Source organism: Poecilia reticulata, linkage group LG3 (assembly GCF_000633615.1).
Source record: "Poecilia reticulata strain Guanapo linkage group LG3, Guppy_female_1.0+MT, whole genome shotgun sequence".
Taxonomy (NCBI): domain Eukaryota; kingdom Metazoa; phylum Chordata; class Actinopteri; order Cyprinodontiformes; family Poeciliidae; genus Poecilia; species Poecilia reticulata.
The window spans coordinates 19950751-19976756 of record NC_024333.1 but is presented as its reverse complement, the minus strand read 5'-3'; the positions used below and the strand labels follow the sequence as shown (position 1 = coordinate 19976756).

At 38.0% G+C, this 26006-nt stretch overlaps 2 protein-coding genes across 7 annotated transcripts in view; both read right to left on the bottom strand.

The window, feature by feature from the left end:
* The window catches only part of prtga (protogenin homolog a (Gallus gallus)), a 32772-nt gene extending 31631 nt beyond the window's left edge, over positions 1–1141 (bottom strand). For both annotated transcript variants that reach the window (XM_017303813.1, XM_008405397.2), the window contains exon 1: positions 910–1141. In XM_017303813.1, the coding sequence (XP_017159302.1) occupies positions 910–976 (67 nt within the window). In that variant the 5' untranslated portion in view covers positions 977–1141. The remainder of the gene's footprint in view (positions 1–909) is intronic.
* A 4672-nt stretch (positions 1142–5813) lies between these two features.
* Positions 5814–26006, bottom strand: part of nedd4a (NEDD4 E3 ubiquitin protein ligase a) — a 33765-nt gene continuing 13572 nt past the window's right edge. For 3 of the 5 annotated variants that reach the window (XM_008405394.2, XM_008405395.2, XM_008405393.2), the window contains 24 exons: positions 21145–21195; positions 19887–19948; positions 19675–19777; positions 18728–18888; positions 18508–18628; positions 15818–15982; positions 15595–15678; positions 15281–15400; positions 13730–14017; positions 13567–13644; positions 13377–13431; positions 13215–13273; positions 12831–12896; positions 12521–12750; positions 10556–10677; positions 10379–10449; positions 10197–10292; positions 10038–10111; positions 9899–9959; positions 9760–9819; positions 9565–9672; positions 9381–9477; positions 8699–8771; positions 5814–7701 (listed from right to left, as the gene is read on the bottom strand). In XM_008405394.2, coding sequence (XP_008403616.1) covers positions 7599–7701; positions 8699–8771; positions 9381–9477; positions 9565–9672; positions 9760–9819; positions 9899–9959; positions 10038–10111; positions 10197–10292; positions 10379–10449; positions 10556–10677; positions 12521–12750; positions 12831–12896; positions 13215–13273; positions 13377–13431; positions 13567–13644; positions 13730–14017; positions 15281–15400; positions 15595–15678; positions 15818–15982; positions 18508–18628; positions 18728–18888; positions 19675–19777; positions 19887–19948; positions 21145–21195 — 2508 coding nt within the window. In that variant the 3' untranslated portion in view covers positions 5814–7598. Of the gene's footprint in view, positions 7702–8698; positions 8772–9380; positions 9478–9564; positions 9673–9759; positions 9820–9898; positions 9960–10037; positions 10112–10196; positions 10293–10378; positions 10450–10555; positions 10678–12520; positions 12751–12830; positions 12897–13214; positions 13274–13376; positions 13432–13566; positions 13645–13729; positions 14018–15280; positions 15401–15594; positions 15679–15817; positions 15983–18507; positions 18629–18727; positions 18889–19674; positions 19778–19886; positions 19949–21144; positions 21197–26006 lie in introns of those variants that run through there. The other 2 variants (XM_017304153.1, XM_017304154.1) reach the window with 2 other exon arrangements.

Below are 26006 nucleotides of genomic sequence, written 5' to 3'. Positions count from 1 at the left end.
ATGCATATAATCAATATCATTACCACAATTTTCAACAATAGCATCACAATCAAGTATTTTTCTCATGTCAAGGGACAAACTGTGGAAAAGTACACTAAAGGTAACAATATAAACCTTACTGTAATAAGCTTTGGTACAATAAGTATCATTATTTATTATTTTTATCGCCCCAGGATGACTAATTTATTCTAACAAATAAAATAGCATCACTGGCGGAAGTGACTCTTTGACTGTTCCTGTTACTTTTATTTAGTTTGATAAAAAGGACAAAAAGGAATAAAACTCTCTATTAAAGATTTTAAACATATTTAAATCTAACATCGAGTGTACAAAAGCACACCACAGATTCCAACGTGTTAAAGTAAGTACACCCTAAAAACTGTGGATATGAAACTTAAATTCGCTATATAATCTCTATTTCATATGTACACTGGAAAAAAGGAGAATGCAGCTCCAACTTTTAAAAACTTGGCAACAAAGTTTGTCCAGGTTGGTTTATTAAGTTGTGAAGGTAAACAGACGTAAATAAAGTAAGTTCACTAAACTGAATGCAGTTACTTCACACCAATTTCCTTAAATTGGAGCTGCTGGATTCTCCTTTTTTCAGCGTAGAAAAGCTTTGAAATTAGTTGTAACCTTATTTTATTCGCAGTCATGGTTACTGGTTAGTGAGAAAGTCTGAATAGTTTCTCATTAAAGCTGCGAGAAAATGATAAATAACGACAGCAGTTTGAGTTAAACTCGTGTTTAAATCGGTAAATAACTTCAGTTTCCTCGACAGAAGTGAAAAGTTGACTCGTTTAATCGTCAGAGTGAATCAGTTCAAACAGATTAAAGCTGCTAGGCTCATCTCGTCCCTCCTGCTCCGCTTTTGCTGCTTTAAACCAAACCATCCGGAGCTTTTCTCACCTGAGATTGGAAGAAAAAAAGCAAGAAGCAGCAGCCGCTGGCGTCGTTTCCCTTTCAGAGGAGCCATTTACGGTAATTGTCCAGCATGCCAGCTACTCTCTCATGGCTGTTTCCTCCGCAGGAGCCGCACTAACACTGGCGAGCTGCGGCAGAGGACAGAGATGCACGGGGGCAGTTTCCCTCCTCTGGGATGGACGGAGGCAATTAATCACCCCCACCGAGTCAGCGTGTGGTCCAGCGCCCCCTGCAGGCAGGACACACACACTCCGCTTCACACGCATACAGATAAAACCAAGATTTGATTCATACAGGCCATTTTAATGTGATAATATTTATTTAAATTAAAGGATTCACAGCTAAATAAACCAGGGGTGTTAAACCAGGTGCCATTTGTGGCCCTCTGAATGACTCGAATCTGGCCTGCAAGAGCAACAAAAGTAATTTCTGATTTATTAACTAGGCTTCTGCATTCAGAAACAGATACTGATTAATATATTGTTGCTGAAAAACAACCCCCCCGCCCCCCAAAAAAGGAAACAGTGTGACCGTTTTTTAATAAAGTTATTAAGGAACCTTAGTATGATTCAGATCCACAATTATTTACAGATCCCTCTTGTGTAAAAGTCTCTTCAATAACATCATGCACATTTAGTTCAGTTTACTGAGAAGATACAGTAACAGAGGCACAAGAAATTCATTTTAATGTGCTTTTTGTTTTGTTTTCGTCCTGACAGTTTTGTCCCTCATGGCAAAAAGTTTACTAAATTAATTAAAAACTATAAAAGGGAACAATCGTTCCTCCTTAGTGAGCTTTGTGTGCATGCTCTATATTAATACTATGTTTGTGTAAAAGAAATAATTTCCAACAAGTTGCGTCTAATTTATAAATAAGATTCCCTCAGAGTTTGTATGTAGTGTGGAACGATAAAACCCTGAAAACTGTTAAACTGTGATGCACCAGTGAAACCAGTGAAACCAGTGAAACCATGGCTTTCCTCATCAGGATCCTTCCCCTCATCGATACATTACATCGATGAGAGCAGATCCTTCAGGATCAGAGTCAGGCTGCTCACCAAATGGTCTCTGCAGACCCTGAGAAAGAGAAATGTTGATGAAAATGAGTTTGTCCCTTCAAAGTGTGACCCGCAATTACCAGGAAGCATCGATGGGAGCCAGACAGCTGCTGCATCGATCCGCCGTCCGTCACTGATGGAGGACAGAAACACACCCCCATGAGGGTACCACACACACACACGCACGCACACACGCACACACACACTGCCTCCATTTGTCATTCAGCAGCAAAGACCAGATGGGATAGAAAAAATCTATTTGTCATGACTGGTGGTTGAATTTGGACCCAACTGCAGAGAACCAGAGCCAGAAGTTGAGTTGGTGGATTTAATGAGTAATCTTAGAAAACACAGGTGAGTCACTCACCTGTGCTAACACTGGTAGCACAACAAAGACAACAAAATACAAGACAAGCTCCAGCGAGTTGTGAGTGAGAATGAGGAGGTTAAATACTGAGAGTTTACACCAAGGAGCTGGTTTAATGAGAAAACTGGTGCAGGTGAGAGTGGTTGGCACAGCAGCTGCCTGAGGGGCAGGAGAAGGTGGCAACAGGGGAGCTAAGAAAATATACTGGGAGAAAAACACCAGGGAGCTAAAAAAAAAATACTTATAATTCTAAAGAAACACAAAGACCAAAGGAAACCTGGTAAACCAGAGGAGAAAAAGACATGAGGGAAAAACATAAACAAACCTAACCTGAAGCAAGGCGGATCTAACAACAATAAGAACCTAGAGCTAGAATAACTAGACGATCTAAACAAAAAATAACCTAATTACAATCACTAAAAAAGATGGACATAGATTGAAACAAAAAGACTAAACCTAAAGTAACAAAATAAGAAAACTAGAAACACTTTGGGGGAGAACTAGAAGAAATAACTGAACTGGAGCCACTAAAGGTGAACTGGACTCAGACATGCAAGAACAACTGAGATAACTAAGAAATAAACGTTAGAAACACGAGGGAGGACTAAAGAAATAACTTAGCTGGAGCCACTAGAGAAAGACATACATAAACTCAGACATCTCAGAATAACAATAATAAAACTAAAATCTATCTATCTATCTATCTATCTATCTATCTATCTATCTATCTATCTATCTATCGACCATATATACTTGGTACACAGTAAAACATTTTAAGGTGGTCTAACTTGAAAATGAAAGTCCACCTGCTGCCTTGAAATGCCATTTAAGTCAAGAAGAAAATTATTTTGGTTTTAACTCAGAAGTTAAAGTTCATGAAGTCGATGTAACAACAAGAGACAAACTGACTAAACATTGTTTTTTAAGCTCATTAATCTTGAATTGAGTTTTTACTTAATGCTGCAATTTAAACCAAATAATTATGCATGAAAAACCTGCTCTCACCTGGTTTAAGAGCCACATTTCTCTATTATTTTACTCACAAAATAAAGTTAAAATAACTACTTACTTTAGAATAGTTTAAATTCTTGTTTCAAACTGCATGAACTGATAATGAAATTTATTAAACATCACAATGAATTCTGCTGAAAAACATTTAGCAGGAACAGGAAGTTACCCTCAAGGTTTGCAAACTTAATAAAACACAAGAGTCAGATCAATGTAACACTTCAAAACAGGAAACCATAAAAGCCGCTAAGCATTCTGGGAAATGGTTCCCACTTCTGTCTTTTTCTTCTTTAAGTTTTTAAGTGTTAATCTACAAACTCCAGTTTATTCAACTGTTGGAAGTTTGACTAAATTAATAAAAAGTTAACACAACTCATTGCTGTAAGTTTGAAACTCGCTGCATTAATTTGACTAGACGACAGTAGATAGTAGTAAAAGTGGCTGAGAGGTTTTACAGTGTGACGTGTTTTTAACTCGATTCTTCCAGGAGTTAGGAACGGATCGGTTCGGTTCTCTTGCATAAGGTGGGAAAGTGAGCCGCTCCCAGTCACTTCCTGTCTCCGTTCAGTCAGTCGGGTTCTGGGTTTGGACCAGCAGGCCGCATTGGGTGGGTGGAGTGAAGCTCTGGGCTCGGGTCAGGCTCTGCTGCAGCCCGATCAATTCCTATCACTCATTATCAGCTTATGCTTTTACTGTGAGCGTGTTGGTCCAAAGGAACCAGCCTTCCCAGTACCATCTGCCGTTGGGTCAGTGTGGTGTCCCCCCGCCTGCGCCCTTCCCCAATGACCTGCAGAAGAGTCCGAAAAGCTGGCCTGAATTGTGCGTGACCTTTCCGCTGACCCCATGGAGAGAAGGGGCTTTACTGCCTCAATGAAGGAGGCAGAAAGAGACAATAGGACTGCGGCTCTGCAGCCGAGGATCACCAGCTTTCAGAGGAGAAGGAGGACGTCCATTTTATACCGCAGGGCTGCAGAGAATCAATTACTGATCAATGATTTAACTGGTTTGAAGTCCTTAAATCTCATCAATTACAGTAAGAATATACACAAAAAAGAAACATGATTATTTCTCACTGTCTGAAGTTAGATTATACCAAACATTTCTCGTTTTATGTCACGAAGAATTACCAGAATTATTTATTTTTGCAAAATGTCACAAAACTTAGAGAGATTTTTTCTAACTTCTTTTTGTTTCTTTGGTCCAATTTCCAGTGTTAATATCTTGAAATAAGACAAAACAACTTTTCAGCAAGATATTAGAGCTTGTTATATAGATTTTAAAAAGTATAAGCTCCACTTGCAGATTATTTAACTTATAACAAGACAATTTTTCACAGGTTTTAAGTGAAAATAAATCTGCCAGTGGAACTTTTTCATCAATGTTAAGGAATTATTTACTCAAAACAAGCGTCTATATCTATCTAAAAAGTTACTTATGAGTTAGTTTAGCCTATTTCAAATGAACTAAGATGTTTACACTAGAAACTAGACCAAGTGATACTTTGTGTTTTTGCACTGACCAGCGGATTCCACCGCATCGTGACTCTGCAATATGTGACGCCCAATGTGAGCTTCAACGCCCCCTGCTGGACCAATACAGTGTTACGCTCAATGTGAGCTTCACCGCCCCCTGCTGGATCAATTCAGCATCAAACTACGACATCCTCAACAAAACAAAACAAAAACATTACCTTGTATGTAAGGTACAAGGTAATGTACCTTGTACCTTACCTTTGATGACATGACACTCAAAGGAGATTAGATAAGTTTTTTTTTTTAAATTTGAGAATAAGCAACAAATCTCGATGCAATTGCATCCATTTAAAAAACATTAAAATAGATGTTAAAGGAAATTATTTTCTGATCAGATTCATAAATAAGAGCCCCATGAAGAAAGGAAGTATTAATGCTAGACAGAAACTTTACATTTACACCAAGTTTACATGATAATACATGGAGACAAATATTTACAGTATGTGTGTCTGGGAAATTACTAACGCCGCACTAATACACAATAGTAATTATTTTTATTTTGACGGACCGTCTCACTGTGTGACACTTCCTGTTGCCAGGCAGAATTTTTGTGTTCGTTTCTGATTTCCTTTGTAGTTCTTCCATGATGACTTTACCACACAACAACTTTACTGAATTCAAAAAACAAGAACTGTGTGATAAAAACCCCCCAGTAAAAACGGAAACGATCTGTAATGAGGCAAGTACTTTTTTACAGCATTTTATGTAAATATTTCAGCCTGGAAGCTTAATTATGAGCATATTTGTGTAACCAGCCGTAGTTTTTAAAAATTCCTTGCAGTTTTTTAAAATAAACATTCAAGCATGACAAAAACATCAAAATATAGAAAAGAACGAACATATTTATACCCATGGTGAGCGTATAAAACCTTTTTGCCTCACGTCATAAAAAATAAGCAAATAACTTGACATAAAGTTGTTGCATTTGGGGTTTTATGTCTTTATTTTGCAAACATTTATATTCAGTCTATAGATATACAATAGGTAGTTAAAATTAATGAAAAAATAATAATTCTGCCCTTTTTTCTGCTGTAATGTCGCCTCTAGCATACACAGAGATATGATAACACCTTTAAAGTCTACATTACGTGTTACAAATGAAGGCCTTGGTATTTCTCTTTAAAATGAATGAGAAAGGAGAGAAAGTGCTCGTTTTAAGCAAGGTTCACATGTAAACATTTAAACGCATGAAGCAAAAGGTCATGAGTGATTCAGACAGTCTGCAGGTTTGGCAAAGGTTCAGAAGTAAGACTCTTCAACAAAGTGCTTCACTTTATAAAAGCAGGAGTAAGAAAAACGTCAGACAGGAAGCGGGCCGCGTTATCGTCCACCCTCACCGACCTGTAAACATGGCAGCTAGTGTAAACGCATTTCACCGGTCAGAAAATGTTAAAACTGCTGCTCAAGTACAGCCGTTTCATACAAAGGTATCACAAATTAGTTCTCAGTTTGAGAAGAACAATCTGTACACAAAAAACGTTGACGATGCGCTCTCAAAAACGGAGCTGCAATCAGACGCCCCCTGATGAGATAAAAACGACGTTGTCACAGGACAAAAAAAAAAAAAAAATGTCAGTAAAACTATTTAACATGTTAAGGCCACCTGGAAAAGGTTTAAGCTAAAACCCAGAGATAAAAGGTGAATTTACATCGATTCTTCCGGCGCAATCAGAGTGGAGAAAGACACAGAAGGTAGATGTAAAAGGCACAGGTGTGTCTGCAGGTACGTTAACGCAACGTGAAATAAGCTAAAAATTTAAGAGATACGTGGCTATTTTACATCGATATATACATGAGTGCATAGTATCCAACACTGTATGTTGCAGCCACTTCTGCTCCTCTATGAATGACACAGAAACAATAATTACTGAAGCTTTTCACTGGTCCAGGTTCATCACTACCTCAACAATCTAATAATCACCAACACATTTAGATTAACTCGTCGCTCAAACGTGTATGTAACGCTGTCCGCTGTAAGTGGCTTTGAGGTCCATGCATCCAAATATCTGAAATACTGGAATGAAAAATGTAATATACAGGAAATAAACTGATGAAAAAAAAAAAAGCTGTTCACAATGATTTTCAAACTAAATCAAAACGATTAGGTATTTTAAAATAGTGACAAATTTAGTTTTTTTATTTTAAGAAGAAGTTTGAGCTCACATGGCAAACTTGGTTAACTGGTCATCTTTACTGTTGGTAGTGATTGATTTGTTTCTGATCGGCTGTGAAAAGTGAATAAAATAAACATTATTTTCCTGTCGATTGAACTAAAGCAAACTAACTGGTAGTAAAAGTAAAACCCCGTAGCATTGTGCAGCTGGATGCAGCTGGACTTTTCCACACCGGTGCCTCAGATACGTTCAGGGAGGCATGAATTCATTAATTCACAGTATTTATGCATATTGGCTCACAAAAAAAATAAAAAATCAACCTATGTTTAACACATCACAGCATTTAAGCAGAACAAGTGACAGTAAATACATACACCTCTGAGCGGCTCCCCATAAGGAATCTGATTTGTAAACGTTGAAAGGTGCAGATAAATAAAGTATCTGTCTCTTTTTTCCTCCTGTCAGCTCCGTCAGTGGACCGAGCGACGGCTCTAAGGTTTTCCTTCATCTGACCCTCAGCTGGCAGGTCGAGGTCCTGGTCGGGTTCACTCTGACTGCAGCAGCGTCCGCTCCCCTCGTCCAATCACGGCGGCCGTTAGTCGACGCCGTCGAAGCCCTGGGCGTTCTCGATGGCGATGTTGAGCTTCTCCCTGAGCTCCTCGAACGACTCGTAAGGAGGGAGGTCCAGACGGTTGAAGCTTTAGGGGAAGAGGAGGAAAATGATCAGGATCAAATCTGCATGTGAGGAGAATCTCTAATAGGAATAAATTATAATGAAAAATGCCTCATTTTATTTGTTATATGTGTTTCAAACAGGTTTTCAAAAACAAGCAATCAGCAGGAAAGAGGAAACATCTGCATACATAACAAAGAACAAAGTGATTTGTTTACCACTACACTTTTATGCTTGAAAATAATCCTACCCCTTATCTCAAGTTAATGAAACATGCAACTTATTGACTCAATAATTATCAAAAATTTGAAATTAAAACCATGTTAGAATATCTATGTGCTTGTTCAGTACACTGTGTTAGAGACATCAAATAAAATTGTCTTGTTACAAACCAACAAGACAAGAAAATCTACAGATAGGAATAACAGTAATAATAATAATAATACAGCATCAGAATAATTACTAAATCCTTACCAAATTCTTCTTAATCTGTGTTTTGTAACAATAAAATTAAAAAACGGAGAAAAAAATGATACTGACAGTAAGACAACAAAATAAGCAACTATTAACACAGAAAAAGGAAGGGAGAAACTCATATTTGTGTTAATTCCCATCTTCCCTGTCCAGTGTGAGTATCATACAAATAGCTTTGTATTTATTTTTAAACTGGTTGATGTTTTGACATTGTTTTAGCTCCATACTCATTTCACTCCAGCTACTGTGATACAAAATATTTTCATAGCTGTTTGGATGCTACATATTTGAGATTCAGCGTTCAGTCAAAGTCTGATAAAGAAGCCGACTGAGCAGACAGAATGGAAAGTTGAGTGGAAGGAAAAAGTGTGGTTGAAATGCATTTAAAAACCTATTTTACTTTGACAAGCTGAGATGCTTTGACTGTTTCTGGCATTAAAGGACCCACTGACAGTCACTGACTGATTTATGAGCAAATATTTATGTTTACAGTAGATTTTAACCCAGTTTAATTTGATCATGTTGATTTTAATGGGTGAGGCGCTCACCATGTGTGGGCTCTGGGAAGTTTATCACTGGTTCCCCAGAGCTCGATGGTAAACAGCTGCGGTCCATTAGAGCCTGAAAGTAACGACAGAAACAACAGGAGACGTTTTTACTGACGTCAGTTCAGAAAAACACAATGAAAAACAAAGTAATTTAGGAAATTAAAGTTTATTTTTAACTGAAACAGAAGAAATTACAGTTTTTTGAAGTGATTGATTGGATTAATCGTGATTAATCGATTACTGAAATAATCATCAAACAATTTAGTAATTGATTAATTGTTAAAAAGTAAAAAAAAACTATTTGCTAAAAGAACAACACACAAAATTAAACAAAAACATTTACATTTTGAATTTAATTTAATGAAAAATCCTTCTTTTTCTGTAAATATGTTCAAACCAGAACTCAGTAGTTTTAGCTTCACCTCTTTCAAATTCTGCAGAAAACATTTTGCTATCCAATTATTATTGACTTAATCAAATTTTTAAAACTTTTAAATAATATTTTTTTAGCTGCAATTGCTACAAAAAAATCAAGTGTTGACCAAACGAATGATATGTTGCCGAAATAAAATGTTGATTTTCTTAATTAAGAAAGGAATTGAATTATTCATTTTCATCTTTTAATGCATTTCTAACTATGTGTTAAAAAAAATCTACAGACTGTGCCTTTTTTCTGTCTCACCATAAAGTTCTGCGAACCCGTTCATCGGGACTCTGGACGTTCCCGTCACAAACTGCAGGAGTCGGATTCTCTTTTCTGCATCCATCAGCAGCACCGTCTGCACAAGTCAATAAACAATAATCAATAAACAATCACACCCCAGCCAAATGATAACTCTGAGCCGAGGTGAGGAAGATGCTCTTGCCTTCCAGAACCACTGGATGACCATGTGGTCGCCACAGTAACCGCTCTTGTACTTGGTGTTCTGCCTCCAGTCGTTCACATCCACGTCTCCCAGGCCGCACATGAGCAGCTGGGAAAAGAGTAAAAACACGGAGAGCAGATTATAATCTAGGTTTATTAAACATTTTAGCACCAGATCAACTAAGTAAAAACTCACCTCGAGCTCGTTCCCATCAAAAATCCTGATCAGATCCTTTGGTATCAGCTCAAAGAATCCCTGAAATGCATAAACATTTACTTTTTCTTTTCTTTTCCTCCACTTTTATTGCTTTACCACCTCAGAAACATTTACTTACATCTTTGAAAGCCGTCATCTGTTTCTGTATTCTGTTCACAAATCTCCACTGCATCACCAGGCTGCCACACACAAAACGTATGATAAACCCGCCATTTAAGCTCTCAGAGCAGTAATAAACGTATCCGAGTTGTTCTTACTCGATGTATTCTTTCTTGTTTTCATTGGTGACAACAATCTCAGAGCCTCCCGGTTTCAGGTCATGCTGGTGAGTCTGCAGGACGATATTTATTATTTATTACAAGCTACGGTATTTAAATTAAAAGTCTGGAGGAAAGTGTTAGCGATGCTGAACATGCCTCTCCAAACAGCTCCTCATCAATGGTGAACCTCAGGTCCAAATCCTCCGGGTCGTTCTCCAAAATCCACTTCAAGGAGTTGAAGTACTCGCTGTCCTAAATTGCAACAAACGCAGATTGAAAACGGTCAAAATGCTCCAGGTAATTTTCAGTTCATCGTCTTCAAACGCGGTGAAACTCACGACAGACTCCATGTCCTGCAGCGTGATCTGCTTCTCCAGCATCATCTTGTAGAACGGCCGAATGAAGAACGCTGGAGAGATAAACCGAGAGACGAGGCTCAGAAAACATCCATCATCGCAGCAGGAGGCGTTTTCATCGACGTTGAAGAACTTCCTGTTCAGTCAGGAAGCACTTACCATCAAGGAGTTTTCCGTGAAACACCGCCATGCCAGCCACACGACCAATGAACTTGAAGTAGGTCAGGTGGTCTTCATTGCACAAACCGGAGTTGGGGTTGACCTGCAGCGTGTAGTTGTCTCTGAAAGGAACAGAGAATTAACTAAAACAAATTCAGTTTTTCTGCTTGTGTGCGTGTTTCTAGGAGGGAAGCGTCAGACGCAACACCAAAACTCTGGCTGATGCTTATCAGAGGTAATGTGATGCGCTGGGTTTGGTTACAGAGGACGTTCTGGGGTGTTGGATGATAAAGAACCGACTCTAACCAGCTGGCTCAGATGAAACCAGATGGCAGGACAGACAAGACGTTTTCTCAATCAGCAACAAAATAACAGCAACGTTCTCTCTCACGGAGACTGAAGCTTGGCCTAGTTAAAGCCCTCTAATCTGAAAATTAACAAGTCAGTAACAGAAATGGTTGCTTAGTTCTCTATTTCACAAAACATGCAAAGAAACAAAATTAAAATCCATTTTTACCCGAGTGCACACAGTGAACGATAGTTAGGCCAAAACAGAGGCTCTTTCCTGTACTTTAAAGTGATGCTGATCAACAGTTTTCCATTTGCTTTTGTTTCTTTCTTAAATTTTATGTTGGAACGTAAATCTTTTTCTATTTGTGAGGTTTCGACATGACCGGTGCACATAAAATTCATCAACTCAGCAGAGGAAACAAGATCACAAAACCTAACCAGGTATGTTTGCTCTAGTTTCTTTAGTGCAATTTCTGCAAGATATACGAGTTTGTTGTATGTAAATAATTCCTCAATATTGTTTAAAAGTCACGGTTCCTCTGGCACGGGAAAAATGTCTCATCATAAGTGAAATAATCTTGTGAGATTGTGTGTTTTTGCATTGTAACGAAGCAAAGAAAATATTTTAATATAATCCTTTCTTACTAGCCGTCTGTCACAAATACAGTTTTTTCCCTTATTTCTTTATTTTATTTCTGGAATGTGACATTTACCAAAAACAGAAGTTGACATAAAATAAGATACAAGCAGCAATAAGAGCTATTAACTGATAAACTGGCATTGACAGGATGATCAGCTGAAGGACGATGCAGCTGCACAGTCCTTCAGGAGAGTTTATTGTAAATATTTATTATTTCATAAAGACATGACGTCTGCATTCAGTTCTGCTCTTCAGATTCCTTCTTTTTTTTTTTTCTTACATTTTAACAAGACACTGAAAGCAAAAAGCAGCTGAGATTTGTATGTTTTAAAATGGATTTGAATCAGTTTCTATTAAAGTAGAAACATTGGCATATTTCACATTAGTAAAGTATCTAATTTAGACCTTTAATCAGACAATACAAACATTTATAATAGCTGGTTCACTTGAAAACACATTTTAAATATATCTGTTTAAGATTATCTTCAACACTTTGGAGGATGGAAGCTTTTCAACACGGCCTAACTGGGCATAGTTAATGGTTTTTTTATGGGTGTACTGATTTATCGGTGCTGATTTCCTTAATTTTGGGAATTGGTGATTGGCTGATGTTTGCATGTGAAGCTGATATCATCCACTGACCTTTTCTGCCTCAGCAAAAGTCTAAAAATAAATCGGCGTCTTCTCCTGTGAGAGAGACAGACCTGGCAGACCGACTCTCCAGGTCACGTCTGCATATTTACAGTAAAAATAGTCGCCCCACTGTTGCCGACTCATCAACTTTCTTGCCATATTTAGCAACATTTCAGACAAAAAAACAAATTGGCATGGGATGAAATCAGAATCAGCAGGTCAGGCTTTTTAAAAGATCGTAATCAGCGATGGGACAGAAAACGGCAACAGTTGTAACAACTTCTATTCTGATGCTGCCTTCCTATAAAACAGCTCAGGTAAAAGAAGAGAAGCTGATTTTTAATTTATTGCGTGACCAACCAAAGGCAAAATCAAACGAGATAATAAAAGTTTAAACATACGTGGCAGAATATTCGAACAGTCCATAGTACGGGTTGAACATCTCCTTGGACATGAGGAAGAACCACTCTCTGGCCAAGCCGCCGTAGTCCAGGCCCTTTTCCCCCTCGAACTCCACCCAGAGTCGAGCCTTCAGCAGCTCCGGCCGCTTCACCGCCAGGATGCGTCTGTAGGAATCCTCCAGCACCGAGTTTCGTTTCAGCTTCAGCTCAAAGCGGTTCGGGATGTCGGCCTTTGTTGGGAACAAACGCCGTTCAGCTGTTACCTGCTGCATCAAATCTGTAATCGCTGCTGCTGTCTGATTAGACTCACCGGTTTGATCAGCCTCTTTCTGAAAAACTCGTACTTCTGCTTGTAATCTCGAGAGTAAGGCACGGCCTGTGATGAAACAACGGCATTAAGAGACACTACAGCTTCTTACTCACTGCAAAAACACAAAGTCTTAAGTATTTTTGTCCTGTTTCAAGAGCAAATATCTTAACAGAATAAATAAGACTTTCAGCAGGAAACATGAGCTTGTTTTCAGTAAATAATTCCTTAATTTTGATGAAAAAGTCCTAGTTGATGTGTAAAGAGTCTGAAGAGTTACATGTAAGGTAGATTTGTCTCATTTTAAGTGTACTACAATAAAAATAAATCCAAAAATCATGTGTTTTTTCAGTGCTTCTATGGCAAAATATTTCTTTCTATACTCACTGGACCAGTTATAGCCGAGTTCTGCAGTCTGGGATCGTCCCACTGTGTGGCTCTGGTGTCTATCAGATGAAAATTTTTTTAAATGTCATCCACAGACAGTAAGAAAATATTAATACTGCATGAATTCAGTTTGTAATTTTGAGTCTATGAAAGCGTACGGACTGTGATTTATGTAGAATATCCTGCCATCGCTGTGGATCCGCTCTTCCCATCCAGGCTGCAAACGAAGAAAACATCAGAAACATGTTACAGAACTTCATGTCCACCACGCATCCAGTGACCTAAATATATATATACACAAGCATTTGTCCCAGCCACGTCGTTCCCGAGCGTCTGTAATTGAAGAGCTTACTGGCAGCGGGCCGAGGTCTTTGGGGTCGAGTGAGCCGGTCCTCCTTCTCTGCGCAGGAATCCTGAGCCTGGGATCTTCCTGAGGAGCACAAGCAGGTTGTGTTTCAGTCAAAGATAAATAACGGCAGTTGGTGACGGAGATCAGAAGCCGTTCCTGCTCTCACCCAGGTGGTCATCTTTGTGTTGTGATTGATAAAGAAAGGTCTTCCGTTTGGAGCGCTGCGCACCTCCCAGCCCTGCGGTAAGCCTGAGGCCTCTGCGCTCGGTCTGGGCTGAGCGGCGTATGTGGGGCCGACCGCCGCCGGCTGGGACTGCGAGCTGGAGTTCTGAGGCGAAGCTGATCCACTCTGTGGTGCCGCCGCTGCTGGTGCCGCCTCTGCTGGTGCCGCCGCCGCTGCTGCTGTTGCCGCCGCCGCTGCTGCTGTTGCCGCCGCCGCTGCGTCTGCAGATTTCTGTCCAACAAATAAACCAATAAAGTTTTATATAAAGTTTAGTATAAGAATGGGAAGAAACAGAATCAATTATTTTATAAACAGGTCAACTTTTGGGAAACCAAATTTAATCAAAGTTTAAAATAAATCTAAAGATAAGGCAATTATTTTCTCTCGCCCTTTCTGTGATTTTGGTGTGACCTGCATTTTTTATCATCTTATAACATCCTTTCCCATCATATCCCCCATGTGTATGTATTTGTATTAGTTGGTTTTATTTAATGTTTTCAATGAGTAATAAAAAATAAAGTGAAAAAAGTGTACATAAAGCTCAGCATAGCAATTTTTTTTCTGTGAAATTACATGAATGTATATTTTATAGATTATTAGAGTATAAAGTCAAAGTAGAGAAAGGATTGTTTTAAAACAAACTAAATGTCAAATATTAAAAAAACGATAGTATTCCAGTTTGAGAGAGTCATGTGTGGAATGATTGTTGTGACAAGTTAAAACTGTGTCTTTTACTGTAAATTTAAAAAACGTTTACAAACAATTTGTTAAACAAACACAAGAAGGTTTGATTATGATAATTTTATTTTATGAGTTCGTCTACAGACTCAGTTAAAATTCCTTAGAGATATATTTTAGATAAATACACAGGAAAGACTCTGCTGTATAAATTTTGAAATGGCTGTATTTCAAAATTAATACAGCCATTTAAAAGTGAAGGTATGATAAGCTTATCATTCCACCTACACGTTTTGGGTCTCCTCTTGTCATTGACAGAAATTTAAATATTCCTGCTTCCTGCTGATTTGTTAACCAAATCAAGTTCATTTAACTGGCGTTGCCACGTTAACGATCTCCAGTCACTTCAATTCAAAAACCTTTTTCATTGCTAAATTATGCAATAAATAGACATACGAGCTCAACAACAGAGATATTTGTTTTCAATCTGTTATTTAACCATCAGTTTGGTGAGAAGCGTCATTATTACAGCCGTTCAGCTTTCAAGTGTGTCAGGAAACCCTGAACCTTCACATAATGTTTGAAGTCTGTGCTTGCTGCAACATGATTTGCATTCAGATGATACTTTAGTCTTGGACAGATTCGCTGATAAGCCAACTCCTTTCTGCAGAACTTGCACACAGCGACGTCCCATCAGGTCATCTTTAAAAGCAAAAATGAACCAAGAGGGCCAGGAGAGGATCTGCTGCTTGCAGATGTTGACTGTGCGTCAGATTTATGATATGCAAAGTGAGCAGTAATAAGAAAGCTTTGTACCTGAACGACTGGTCGCACCCATGTGGTGGTTCGGGTGTTGTGGTTGATGTAGTAGCGTCTTCCTTTATTGTCACGCTTCTCCTCCCAGCCTGGAGGCAACTGAGGGGACGAGGGAAGTAACTATTGAACAATATAAATAAATAACACTGATCAGTAACGCCTCCCATGTAGACAGACACTGAGTTCAACTATATAGCAGGGAAAGACGGAGCAGCAGCTGTGAGAGCTGAGACGCAGCAGAGGCACCAGTAGTTTAGTGTGTGGTGAAGTGAAGCCAGATTAGTCAACCTTTTGAGGAGGCAGAAAGTACCCACCACAGGACTGACAGGTTGTTCCTCTCTTGTAGAAGTCTGCGAACTTTCTCTGAGACTGGAATGGTTTGAATTACTCATATGATTCTGCAGCAGAAGACATGAAATCTGTTATCAGACAGCACAGATCAGCTTTCAGCCTCCCTCCCTTCCTCTCTCGGTGGAAGCGGATGGCTCTCATTAGTCTGTTTATGAATTTTGTTAAGAGGAACCTCGTGCTTCTCACATTCTGTGAACTGCGCCGTTCTCTAGCCGAGGATTGTGAAACGCGATGGTTCCTGTTCTCGTCGCTGAACGACGAGAAGGCCGGCGGCTCGCTGGACACGGGCGATGCGAGCTGATGGTTTCTGGGGTGCAAAGTGGATTCGTCCTCTGTGAGGATCTCCCAGCTCTGGAGCGTAAAGAGACAGTGAGGTTAAGAAGAAAAAAAAAAAAGGGCTTAGCAGAAAATAAGGAAATGCAAGAAAAAATACTTTAAAAACAAAAAAAGAGTAAGAAAAGTATAATTTAGATAAGAAGTAACACTGATAAAATGCAGATAAACTCATAAAACGTTCTTGTATTTTGAAACTGTAGTGTTTTCTGAAAGTCTCGTGGTTTCAGAAAGTTGTCTGCAGAGTGTAGTAGGTTCAAGACCTTTAAGCAGACCAACGAAGAGATTTTAAATTCAGTGCTTCGACACACACAAAGCTGAGGCTCAGGAATGGAGCCTTGAGGAACTCCATACAGTCAACATAAAACCTCTGAGGTCTGGAAAACCCAAAACACCTAAACCAGTTCACCAGATAATCAAGCCTTAAAAGTTTCAGATGCATCAGTACCACAATATGTCGTCTGCAACGTTTACCAACACATCACTGATGTGGTCTAGTTGAAGATCTGACTGGAATATGGCACTAAAGTTTATTTTTCCTCAAAAACAAAAAAAATTGGTAATCAAATGTGTTTCTACTGATCCCAGTCAATAATGCTATGTAAGATTAAACTAACAGGAGGTTATTCAGAACATCCTTCAAAACAAAGAATCATTTATTTAAATGTTTTAAAGCACCACATCAAGGCAGGAGGTCAAAGGTAATTTAGCTTTTTTCTGGTTTTGTTAAAAATGTTACATTTTTAATCCAGTTTGAACAACAATAACAGTTTCTCAATACAACACTACACTGTTATTGATAAGAACTATGTTTTGGTAAGTGGGAACCTATTTAAACAATTAATCCCACAGACTGGAAGACTGTTTCAGGCCCAAACAAGTCGAAGATTAAGTCTCTTCTTTTCTGTATTTGTTCTTTCTTAAAACCTGTAGAGTTAAATACGTGGAGTGTGTCGTTTCCACCAGGCTGATCAGATCGTCACTCGGTGTCGTCTGTTTGGCATCAGGCAGGTAATGGAACAAAGTTTCCCCTCAGCTTTTTGCTCTGAAATGCTGACGTGAGAGGATTGCAGCTTATACTCATAAAGCGTGGCGAATTATCATTTATCTTGGAGCTTTTTGCACATCTACTAATAAATCTGGAGGCAACATAAAGTTAAAGTTAAAGTTTTTATGAGAGAATGTGTGACTTCTGGAAATAAATTCAATCAAGTGTCATAAGCAGGTATGAAAAGTGTTGCATAAGGCAGAGGCTTTGTGTTATTTTTAAGCATTAGACCAAAGGGTTGTTCCATGTATCACGATTAAAGGCTTACGATGAGCTGAAAGTCATCGGTTTCATTAAGGTGGAGCTAACCACACCGAGAGTTAAAACTTTCATTAAATCATCCAAAAACAATTGAGACCTAAGGGTAAAAAACATTCAGATGCTAGAAGAAAAAAACAAAATGACTCCTGGTATTTGGTTAAAAGTTCTGAAGTAATATTAAATATATGCTTATTTATTTATTACTACTACAGCAGCGAGGCAGAGTCACTGATACCTGTTAACTTTTCTTAACTTGCATGATTGTGAGCTGAAGTAATACAATAAATGTGCTGAGAAACAAACATTTTCATTACAGAACGTTATATCTTGAACAGAACGTTATATTTTGGCAGAGTGAATTAAACTCTCACTGCATTAGCAAGTCGTCATGTGACTTAATGGATCAGCAACAGGGCGGGGCAGCATGGCTTAAAAATAAAATCTTTGCCATATCAGATCTGATTTAGATCTTTCTTTTCTAAAATAGAAATTACAAACGATGGGGAATATTTTCAAAAAGTGGCTTTTATTTCAGTCATCCATTCTGTGAGTTTTATGATGGAGTATTAGGGTCCGGCTATGAGAACTTTTGTTCATCTAGAAGAATAAAGATGCAATTTTACTAGAATGTCTTAAAATTAAGAGAAAAAAATTGTTTCCGTGAGAAGAAAAGCTTCTAGATATCAGCATAACCATCTCTATCTTTGTGGTTTTCTTCTAAACAGACTCAGTCGTTTGCGCAATCGCTTCAAAGTCCTGACACTGATAATAATTTGACGCCGATGTGTTAAAAGATCAATTATTTTACTATGTGTAAAACTGATAAAGTATAACTTCAAAGATGTTCAACATAAAATTTTTTGAGTCATTTTTCATGTTGGTATTTTGATAAAATTACTACTTAATTACGATTTTATTATTACGACACTATGACTTTAATATTATCATAAAAAAAGAAAGACCTTAAGGTTTTAATATCCCGCTGTAGAGTTGACCTGAATTCAAAGTCCAAATGAAGAGAAGCTGTAAAACAATACTGCCAAACAAAATGAATCACTCTGATTTGTGGAAACACAAGGAGTGGATTGGAGAAAAACATCCTAATTCTCTAACTGAGTTTTCGGTTCTGTCAAAAAGCAATAAAAGCTTTTGCAGAATAAAAACTGAGGATCAGTTAAAGAGTTCCTTTAAGATGCATCACTGTGGGCCTGGACAGGAAGCAGAACGGCGTTACCTCTGGAGACTCCTGCGGCGTGGCGTTCTCGTCGTGGTCTGAGATCTGTCTGCGTGTGATGAAGGCAGGTTCCACATCTGTGTTGCTGTTCTGCGGCCGGTGGCTCTCCCCGTTGCTCTGCCTTTGTTCAACAGACACACAAACACATGTTGGCTCCCATCCACCGGGGAATGAATCTGAGGAAACGATGTCACTCATGGAGGCATGGAGGATATCCTACTGCATGGTGGGCCGGTGCCACTGCGTGGTTCTGGTCACGTGGTTGACGAAGTAGATCCTGCCGAGGTTGTCCTGCCGCTCCTCCCAGCCAGGAGGAAGAGGAGGCAGCATCTGGCTCTGCCTGGGGCCCGACATGTCCTGGTCCAGAAGCTCCCAGCCCGGCTGCACAGGAGGAAAATATTTAAATCACTCAGTGCAGATGTGGAAAACTACCGTTTTTATTTCTTTGTCATGTAAGTTAAGAGGCTGGAAAATTATTCATGGTTTAAGTCTGTTTTTTTATTTTACAAATAAAAATCTGCGGGCTGCACAGTGGCGCAGTTGGTAGAGCTGTTGCCTTGCAGCAAGAAGGTTCTGGGTTCGATTCCCGGCCCTGGTCTTTCTGCATGGAGTTTGCATGTTCTCCCTGTGCATGCGTGGGTTTTCTCCGGGTACTCCGGTTTCCTGACTGTCAGGTTAATTAGTCTGTCTAAATTGCCCCTAGGTGTGAGTGTGTGTGTGCATGGTTGTTTGTCCTGTGTGTCTCTGTGTTGCCCTGCGACAGACTGGCGACCTGTCCAGGGTGACCCCGCCTCTTGCCCGGCACGCTAGCTGGAGATGGACACCAGCAACCCTCCCGACCCCACTAAGGGACAAGGGTGAAAGAAAATGGATGGATGGATGGATAAAAATCTGCAAAATGTGCATCTCCTCTTGGGCACTGCTTTTTATTTTTTTATATTAATTAAGTTTTTGCACATATGAAAACATACATGAACACTGACCAACCACAATCAACACTCAAAACCAAACTAAAATTTAGCTAAAAACAAAAGGAAAAAATAAATTAAACATTCAGAATAACGCTCTAAGAGTGGCCTGTGATGCTCTCAAGTTTAATCTATGTTATGATGATTTAATCAGATGAAGCATCACTGCACGGAAAAACTAAACGAAGCACTAGCTTACATCCAAATCCTCTGTCTGATCTGCTGTCTCCTCTTCTGAGCCCAAGTTCTTCGGCAGGTAGGTCATTTTGAGACGCAGATGACCTTTGACCCTGGACTTATGGCTGACCAGGGAAGAAAAGAAAAAAAAACAGAAAACGTGTTTAGATGAAGCCAAGAAACGTCAATGGGGAAATGCTCAAAAGCAAAATGAAAGTGTGATGAAATGCAAACCTTCGTGGGTGGAGCAGAAAATCCTTGAATGTGTATGGTCTTTGTGCGTTAGGATTTTCTGTCTAAAGGAAACAAAAGCAACAAAAATAAACCGCAAAGCTTTAACCTGCTGCTTAATGTGGCATTAAAACACCATTATTTTTGAAGACATGGCAATGTGGAATGATGGTGGCGTTGGATAATGAAGGCTAATTTGTATTTACAATTAAACACAAGCAGAAACGCAGCATAAACACAGCGGGCCGTGTTTTCAAAACTGAAGAAAACGAAGTGGAACTGACAGCCGAATAAGGGCACACGTTTATGTTTACATGGAGACAAAGGTGAGACTGAGAGAGCGTACAGTTAAAACACCTGCTGCTCTGCTCATCTTTAAAAAAATAAATATCCAAAAAAACAGGAAGAGTAAGGATATATGAACACTTAGTGTCCCTGTCCTGGTGGTTTATTCTGCTGCTTTATGTGTCACTTTAAGTTATTTAGTTTTTTCTGTGAATAATATTTATTACACATCTTTTACACGTACATCGTGTTTCTGGCTGCACTGCTACTGAACTGCTGCTCGCCTTCCAGGGGATGTTTTTACAAAATCAATTTGAACAAGCAGAAGCCATAATTTACATATGAAATGCAAGAGTTAACAAAAAGAAAAACACTGAAAAAACAATTCCTCAAAAAAATGTAACACCCAGTAAGAAGCTACCAGAGCTTCAAAATACAAAAGGAATAAACATGAGACAAAATTAGTCAATTGAACTAAAGTTTATGTTCATATGATTGAAAATGTTAAAATCTGTGTATAAATCAGAACTAGTACTTTTGAAGGAATTAAGAAACGTTTAACTTAAAACAAGCACATAGTTCTTCCTGGAAAGTTACTTGAAAGTTATTTTTTTATTTCAAGTGTACTAAGATATTTGCATTAAAAATACTTCACAAGATTTTGAGGCTTGCAGTGAAATCATAACAGCGGGGCTACTAAAAAAAATTATTTTTTACCATTTTAGTTCAGTTTTGGAGTTTCTGTGATTAAGATCTGTAACTTAGATCAGCCTGTCTGAGTCTAAATCTTGTCTTCAGTAATTTCTCCAGTCTATGTTTTGTCTTCTGCTCCTATTGCATTTTCTTAACACTTGGCAGTGAAGAATGTGAATGCTGCTCACTTGGTTTTACAATTATGATCTGGAGTGTAAGTGAAACAAAACCAGCCACAGGGGCTTACAGGGGTTATTACACTTCGTTAAAGACAAGAACTCACCGGTATCTGATTTAAAGGAACGTCCACCTGTCCAAGAAAGTCATCACGTGTCTGAAAAGGAGAGACAAGGGGACACATGAGACTCATCTCCAAAACAAACATCAACGAGAGTATCCTCCAAATCTTCCCACTTAAACCACTTTAAAGTACATCACAGTCAAATACATGGAGTTGGCAGCAATTGATTGGAAAGATTTCTGCCACTTTCCTAAACATCCTTCTCCCTCTCAGCAGCCGTCTCATGTTACAGTAAACAGAGAAGTAGCTCAAACACATTATTCATTATTGAACAACCAATGCATTTCTGTATATTTCTCCACTTCATCTAGCAGAAATGTGTTTATCGGCTCCCAATTAATAACTGCTCCGTGTTATTACAAGAGAGTCCAGGATCAAGTACTGTAGCATAAACCAGATGCCGTGTCACCGCTTCAAACACGGGATATGTTTACTGCCTGGTGGTCCTGCAGCCTGGTAGGGGAGCACAATGCACAGCGGGGGTCTGCCTCGTGTCCAAATCAACACCCCCGACAGGTCACACAGGTGTTTACATAAATAGACACACCTGGTTCTTCATGCCTTTAATTACCAACAGATAGAAACAGGTGAAGAGGAAGACGCTCCCGTTCATCTTACCGAAAACTCAGGAAGTGACTTTAAAACTACATTGTTTTAGTCTCATTATCAGGGTTCAAAACACTTTTCAAGCATCATCAAGGGAAGCTTTCAAATTCTATGAAAGTTTTTCAAAATGAACTAAAATAAAAGACAGTTCCAACTCACTCGTATATACCGTAATATAATAATGGTAATAATGTCTTTTGATAATATTCTACATTCTACAGCAGAGAGAAAATAAACTAAAACAATGTTGTGTTTTGAAATGTCTCTCACACACCCGACTGGTCTGAGAACAATACACTAAAAATGATCTAATTTGAGTAACTTTGTTTGGCATATAAAATATAAGCCAACCTTCATTTCAATTACACAAATCAAAATGATATTGACAATGAAACAAGCCAAACAAATTGTGTTAAGATAAATGACCTTCCTGTTCAAATTAATGCTAAAAACACAACATGCAAAAAAATAAATAAATAAATAAAAATAAAATAAAATTTTCTCACTAAGATTTTTAGCATTTAGAAAATAGAAATAATTTTGGTGATTCTAACTGACCTAAAACAATAAAAAGTTTAGTTTAATTTAACTCCAGGTAATAATAATAAAAAATGTGTCTTTTCATGAGGTGTACGACAATATCTGGTTTCAAATGTAAATAATGTTTCCAAATCAAAATAAAGTAGATTGTACTTTATTAAAAAATTGACAGTTTGAATATCAAGCGCTTTCCAAAATGGCCATTCAAACATTTTTCAAGCTCTCGTACGAACCCTGGATAGCATCATATTAGTCATCACTGCATTTGCTCATCTCTTACAAGACATTTATCTGAAGTTTTATATTACACGTCTTATTACAGGGGAGTGTGGTTTATTGCATTTCAACAACCGTGACCTTTCTTTCAAGAAACTTTCCGTTTCTAACCGGTAGCTGCACGCCAATGCTGGATATTGAATGACGAATATTCAAGAGCTTAATCAGGACCGAGAGTGGTGCCATTCGGACCGAGTTTATTTACAGTCATTCACATCCAGCTCTCTTCAGGCACACCCTGCAATTTACTAGATTGTGTTGTTTATAGTATTTACTGTGGCTGAAGCAGCATATAGAACATAATGTTTACCAACAAGGATTGATGGAAACCAAGCACTTCCTGAAATACAATCACACACAAACATCTCCATTATTTTTAAATGGACTGGATTTGCTCTGGATTAGTGTGCAGCGTGTATAAAATATATAGATTTTATTGCATAAATCAACAATTGTTTGGGTTTTAACAAGCAGATTTTAAATCTGAAAAACAGGAAGCAAGTCATTTTCTTTGTTTTGCAGCTTTAGTTGTTTTGCGCTCTTATTTTACTGAAATGAAAAAGAACCGCCACGAACATTACAAACAGACAAAATCAAGTATTTTTGTCTTGTTTTTATTGGAAATATTACACTTGAAATAAAACAAAACTAACGTCTAAGTAACTTTTCAGCAGGAGTTTGTTTTAAGACAGTTCCTTGAGAATTAGCGGCAGCATAATGGATGCCTGGTCTAAAACATGAGCTTCCATATGAGAAGTGGAAGTATCTTCCAAGAAGGCAGGAAGTGGTAACTTAATGGATACTTAATTTTATAACTGGCTACGATTTTATACAATTTGAGAAATAACATCCTTCACACACACCCTTCTACTTAAAAAGGTCCTGACTGGGTGATCGCCTGAACCCAAGATGAATTATAAAGCCTGCATTTCCCTAAACATAGGAACTCTGTTGCTTAACTTGTTTAAACTTTCATTTTATACTAATAAACTCAAAATGAGGAGGATTTTTTTGTGTAATTTGGGGGAAATATTCTCAAAACAAATCTCAAACACATTCAAAATGAGTGAAATCAGATTACGCAGAACGACTGCAGTAATCTGTGAGCAGAGTTTATAAACCTGATTGAGCCTCGCCTTAATTCAATCAATAAAGCAGTAGCTTTTGAGGAAGTGGCTTTTTTTCCTTCCAGTAAAGATGGACAGACTGGAAAAAAACCAGTGAGCAATGAAGCTGCTCTTATGGCCTGATTAAAGCCACGGCCTTGCTTTTGCTTTAATTTTTACACATCGAATGCTTTCCATTTTCAGATTTTAGATAGATTATTTACTCTACTTTATTGCTTTATTGATTTTTTATGCCATTTTATCTATCCTTCTTTGTTTCATGTATTTTTTTTTATCTATCTCTACAATAATCATTGGCATGGTTATTCTTGGAAAACACAAACACAAAATTAAATTAGAAGAATGTATTTTTTTTGTACCATTTCATTTTAAGTCTGTAATTTTAAGGATACTGTTGGTGTAGTCAATAGCCATTTTTGAAATGCTTTATAAATATTTTGACATTTTGTCCTAATTGTTTTGTACATATAATACCATCTCATATATAGGCCTGTCACAATAACAAATTTTGCTAGACAATAAAATATTTCACAGGTTATTGCGATAAATGATAATATTGTTGTTTTGAGATCATTTTTAAGTAATGGCAAAATAATAATGCAGGAGCAAGTCTAAAAGATCAGTAAACTTTAAACTAATGAACATTTAACACTAGAACTGGAAGACATTTTAAATATTCAAAATAAATAAACAAAACAAATAAAATTTGTTTTGAAGTCTTTGTAATCAAAAATTGGGCTAGTTGAAACAAATGCACCAAACTGAAGACTTTTATCATCCAGTTTTTGGTAGAAAGAGATAAATGGTAAAACATACCAATGGAAATAATTGAGTTTGTTTTCCTTTATCATGCAATTAATTGATTATTTTGACAGGCCAACACATATTTTTTAATAAATAATAATAATAATAAAAAGATGTCAGCACATTCAAATCTGCCACACGTGCTTGGACTAAATACTTTGCTGGCTAATTTAGTACAATGTCACTAACAATAGTGTTTACCATCTGCTACCCATCATTTAACTCTTCATATCCTTTTCTTGGAAGCCTCCCTGGTGAAGCAGATTTAAAAACAACGACACAGGAGCTCTGGATGCATAGTGCTTAAATTAAAATTATAATGACAGATAAATTTCCATTCAGGGCATCCCTGAAGATTCAGGTGACACAAAATGCTGCTCAGTTTACAGGCTGACATTAGGACCAGATCATAAACCGTATAAGCTGGAGGCAACCTGCATGCTCAGAAATACGTCTTACATGTGCCACGACAAACTGCCTTGACAGGTGGGAGAAAGAGCTGCCCAGTTAAATGCTATGAGAGCAGCCAAACTAAACTGTGTGGCGACGATCCATCCTGAACGAAGTGCATCACGGTTTGAGATCCACTTGTTCATTTGACTTCTACCATAATTTTCTCATGGAAAATGTATAGTATAAACATAATTAGTTCAAGTCCAGTAGGAAGGAAAGGTCACACTTTTCCAGAATGGTGGCTGGAAAATAATATGTTGGAGTTGAGGAGGGCATTTTTCCTAATAGGGGTGTGATGTCTTTAGAGAACATTCCTGCAGGAATTTGTACCAAATGGCGTAACAAAACCATATCCTCCTAAAAAGGTCCTCAATAAATCCACTATCCAAGTGGCATACAAGCTAAATTCCTCGAGATTATTCATTTGTAGGATGAGATTAGAGCCGATTAGACAATGTAAACTGATCTATAATTGCTTAAAGATGGTTTTCAAAATTATGACAAAGATTCATCCAAAATACGCAGCAGAAATGGGATCTGACTCATGTTTTCCACCTCATTTGTGTAACACAGCCACATCTGGTTGTTCATTAACTTTGCGAGGGAGCAGGTTATGAAGGCAAAACAGATAAGAGGAGCAAAGCTGAAGGTTTATTTAAATCTCACAGCTAGTTGCATCACTGCAAGCGAGTTTAAAAGCAACCTGAAGGGGAAAGTATTTGAATTTGAGGTTTTTCTAAACGGTGCTGTAAGTCTGCGACAAAGTGACTATTTTACCACTTTTTTGCATGAACATCATGTTATACAATAATTATTCTATGATTATGTAAAAAAAAACGCAAAACGTTTTAACTAAGAGCTAATTTAGACTTTTTGTCATTCGAGAACTGAAGCCTAAAATACTTTTTGTTCCCTTTTCTTGTCTCTTGTGTATTTGTTAGATGTCACTATAATCAGAGGTAATAATGAGACAGTATTCAGTGTGCAAGTCCAAAAAACGTTTCCGTAAAAGACAAATTACTCAGGTAGGCCTTCTTT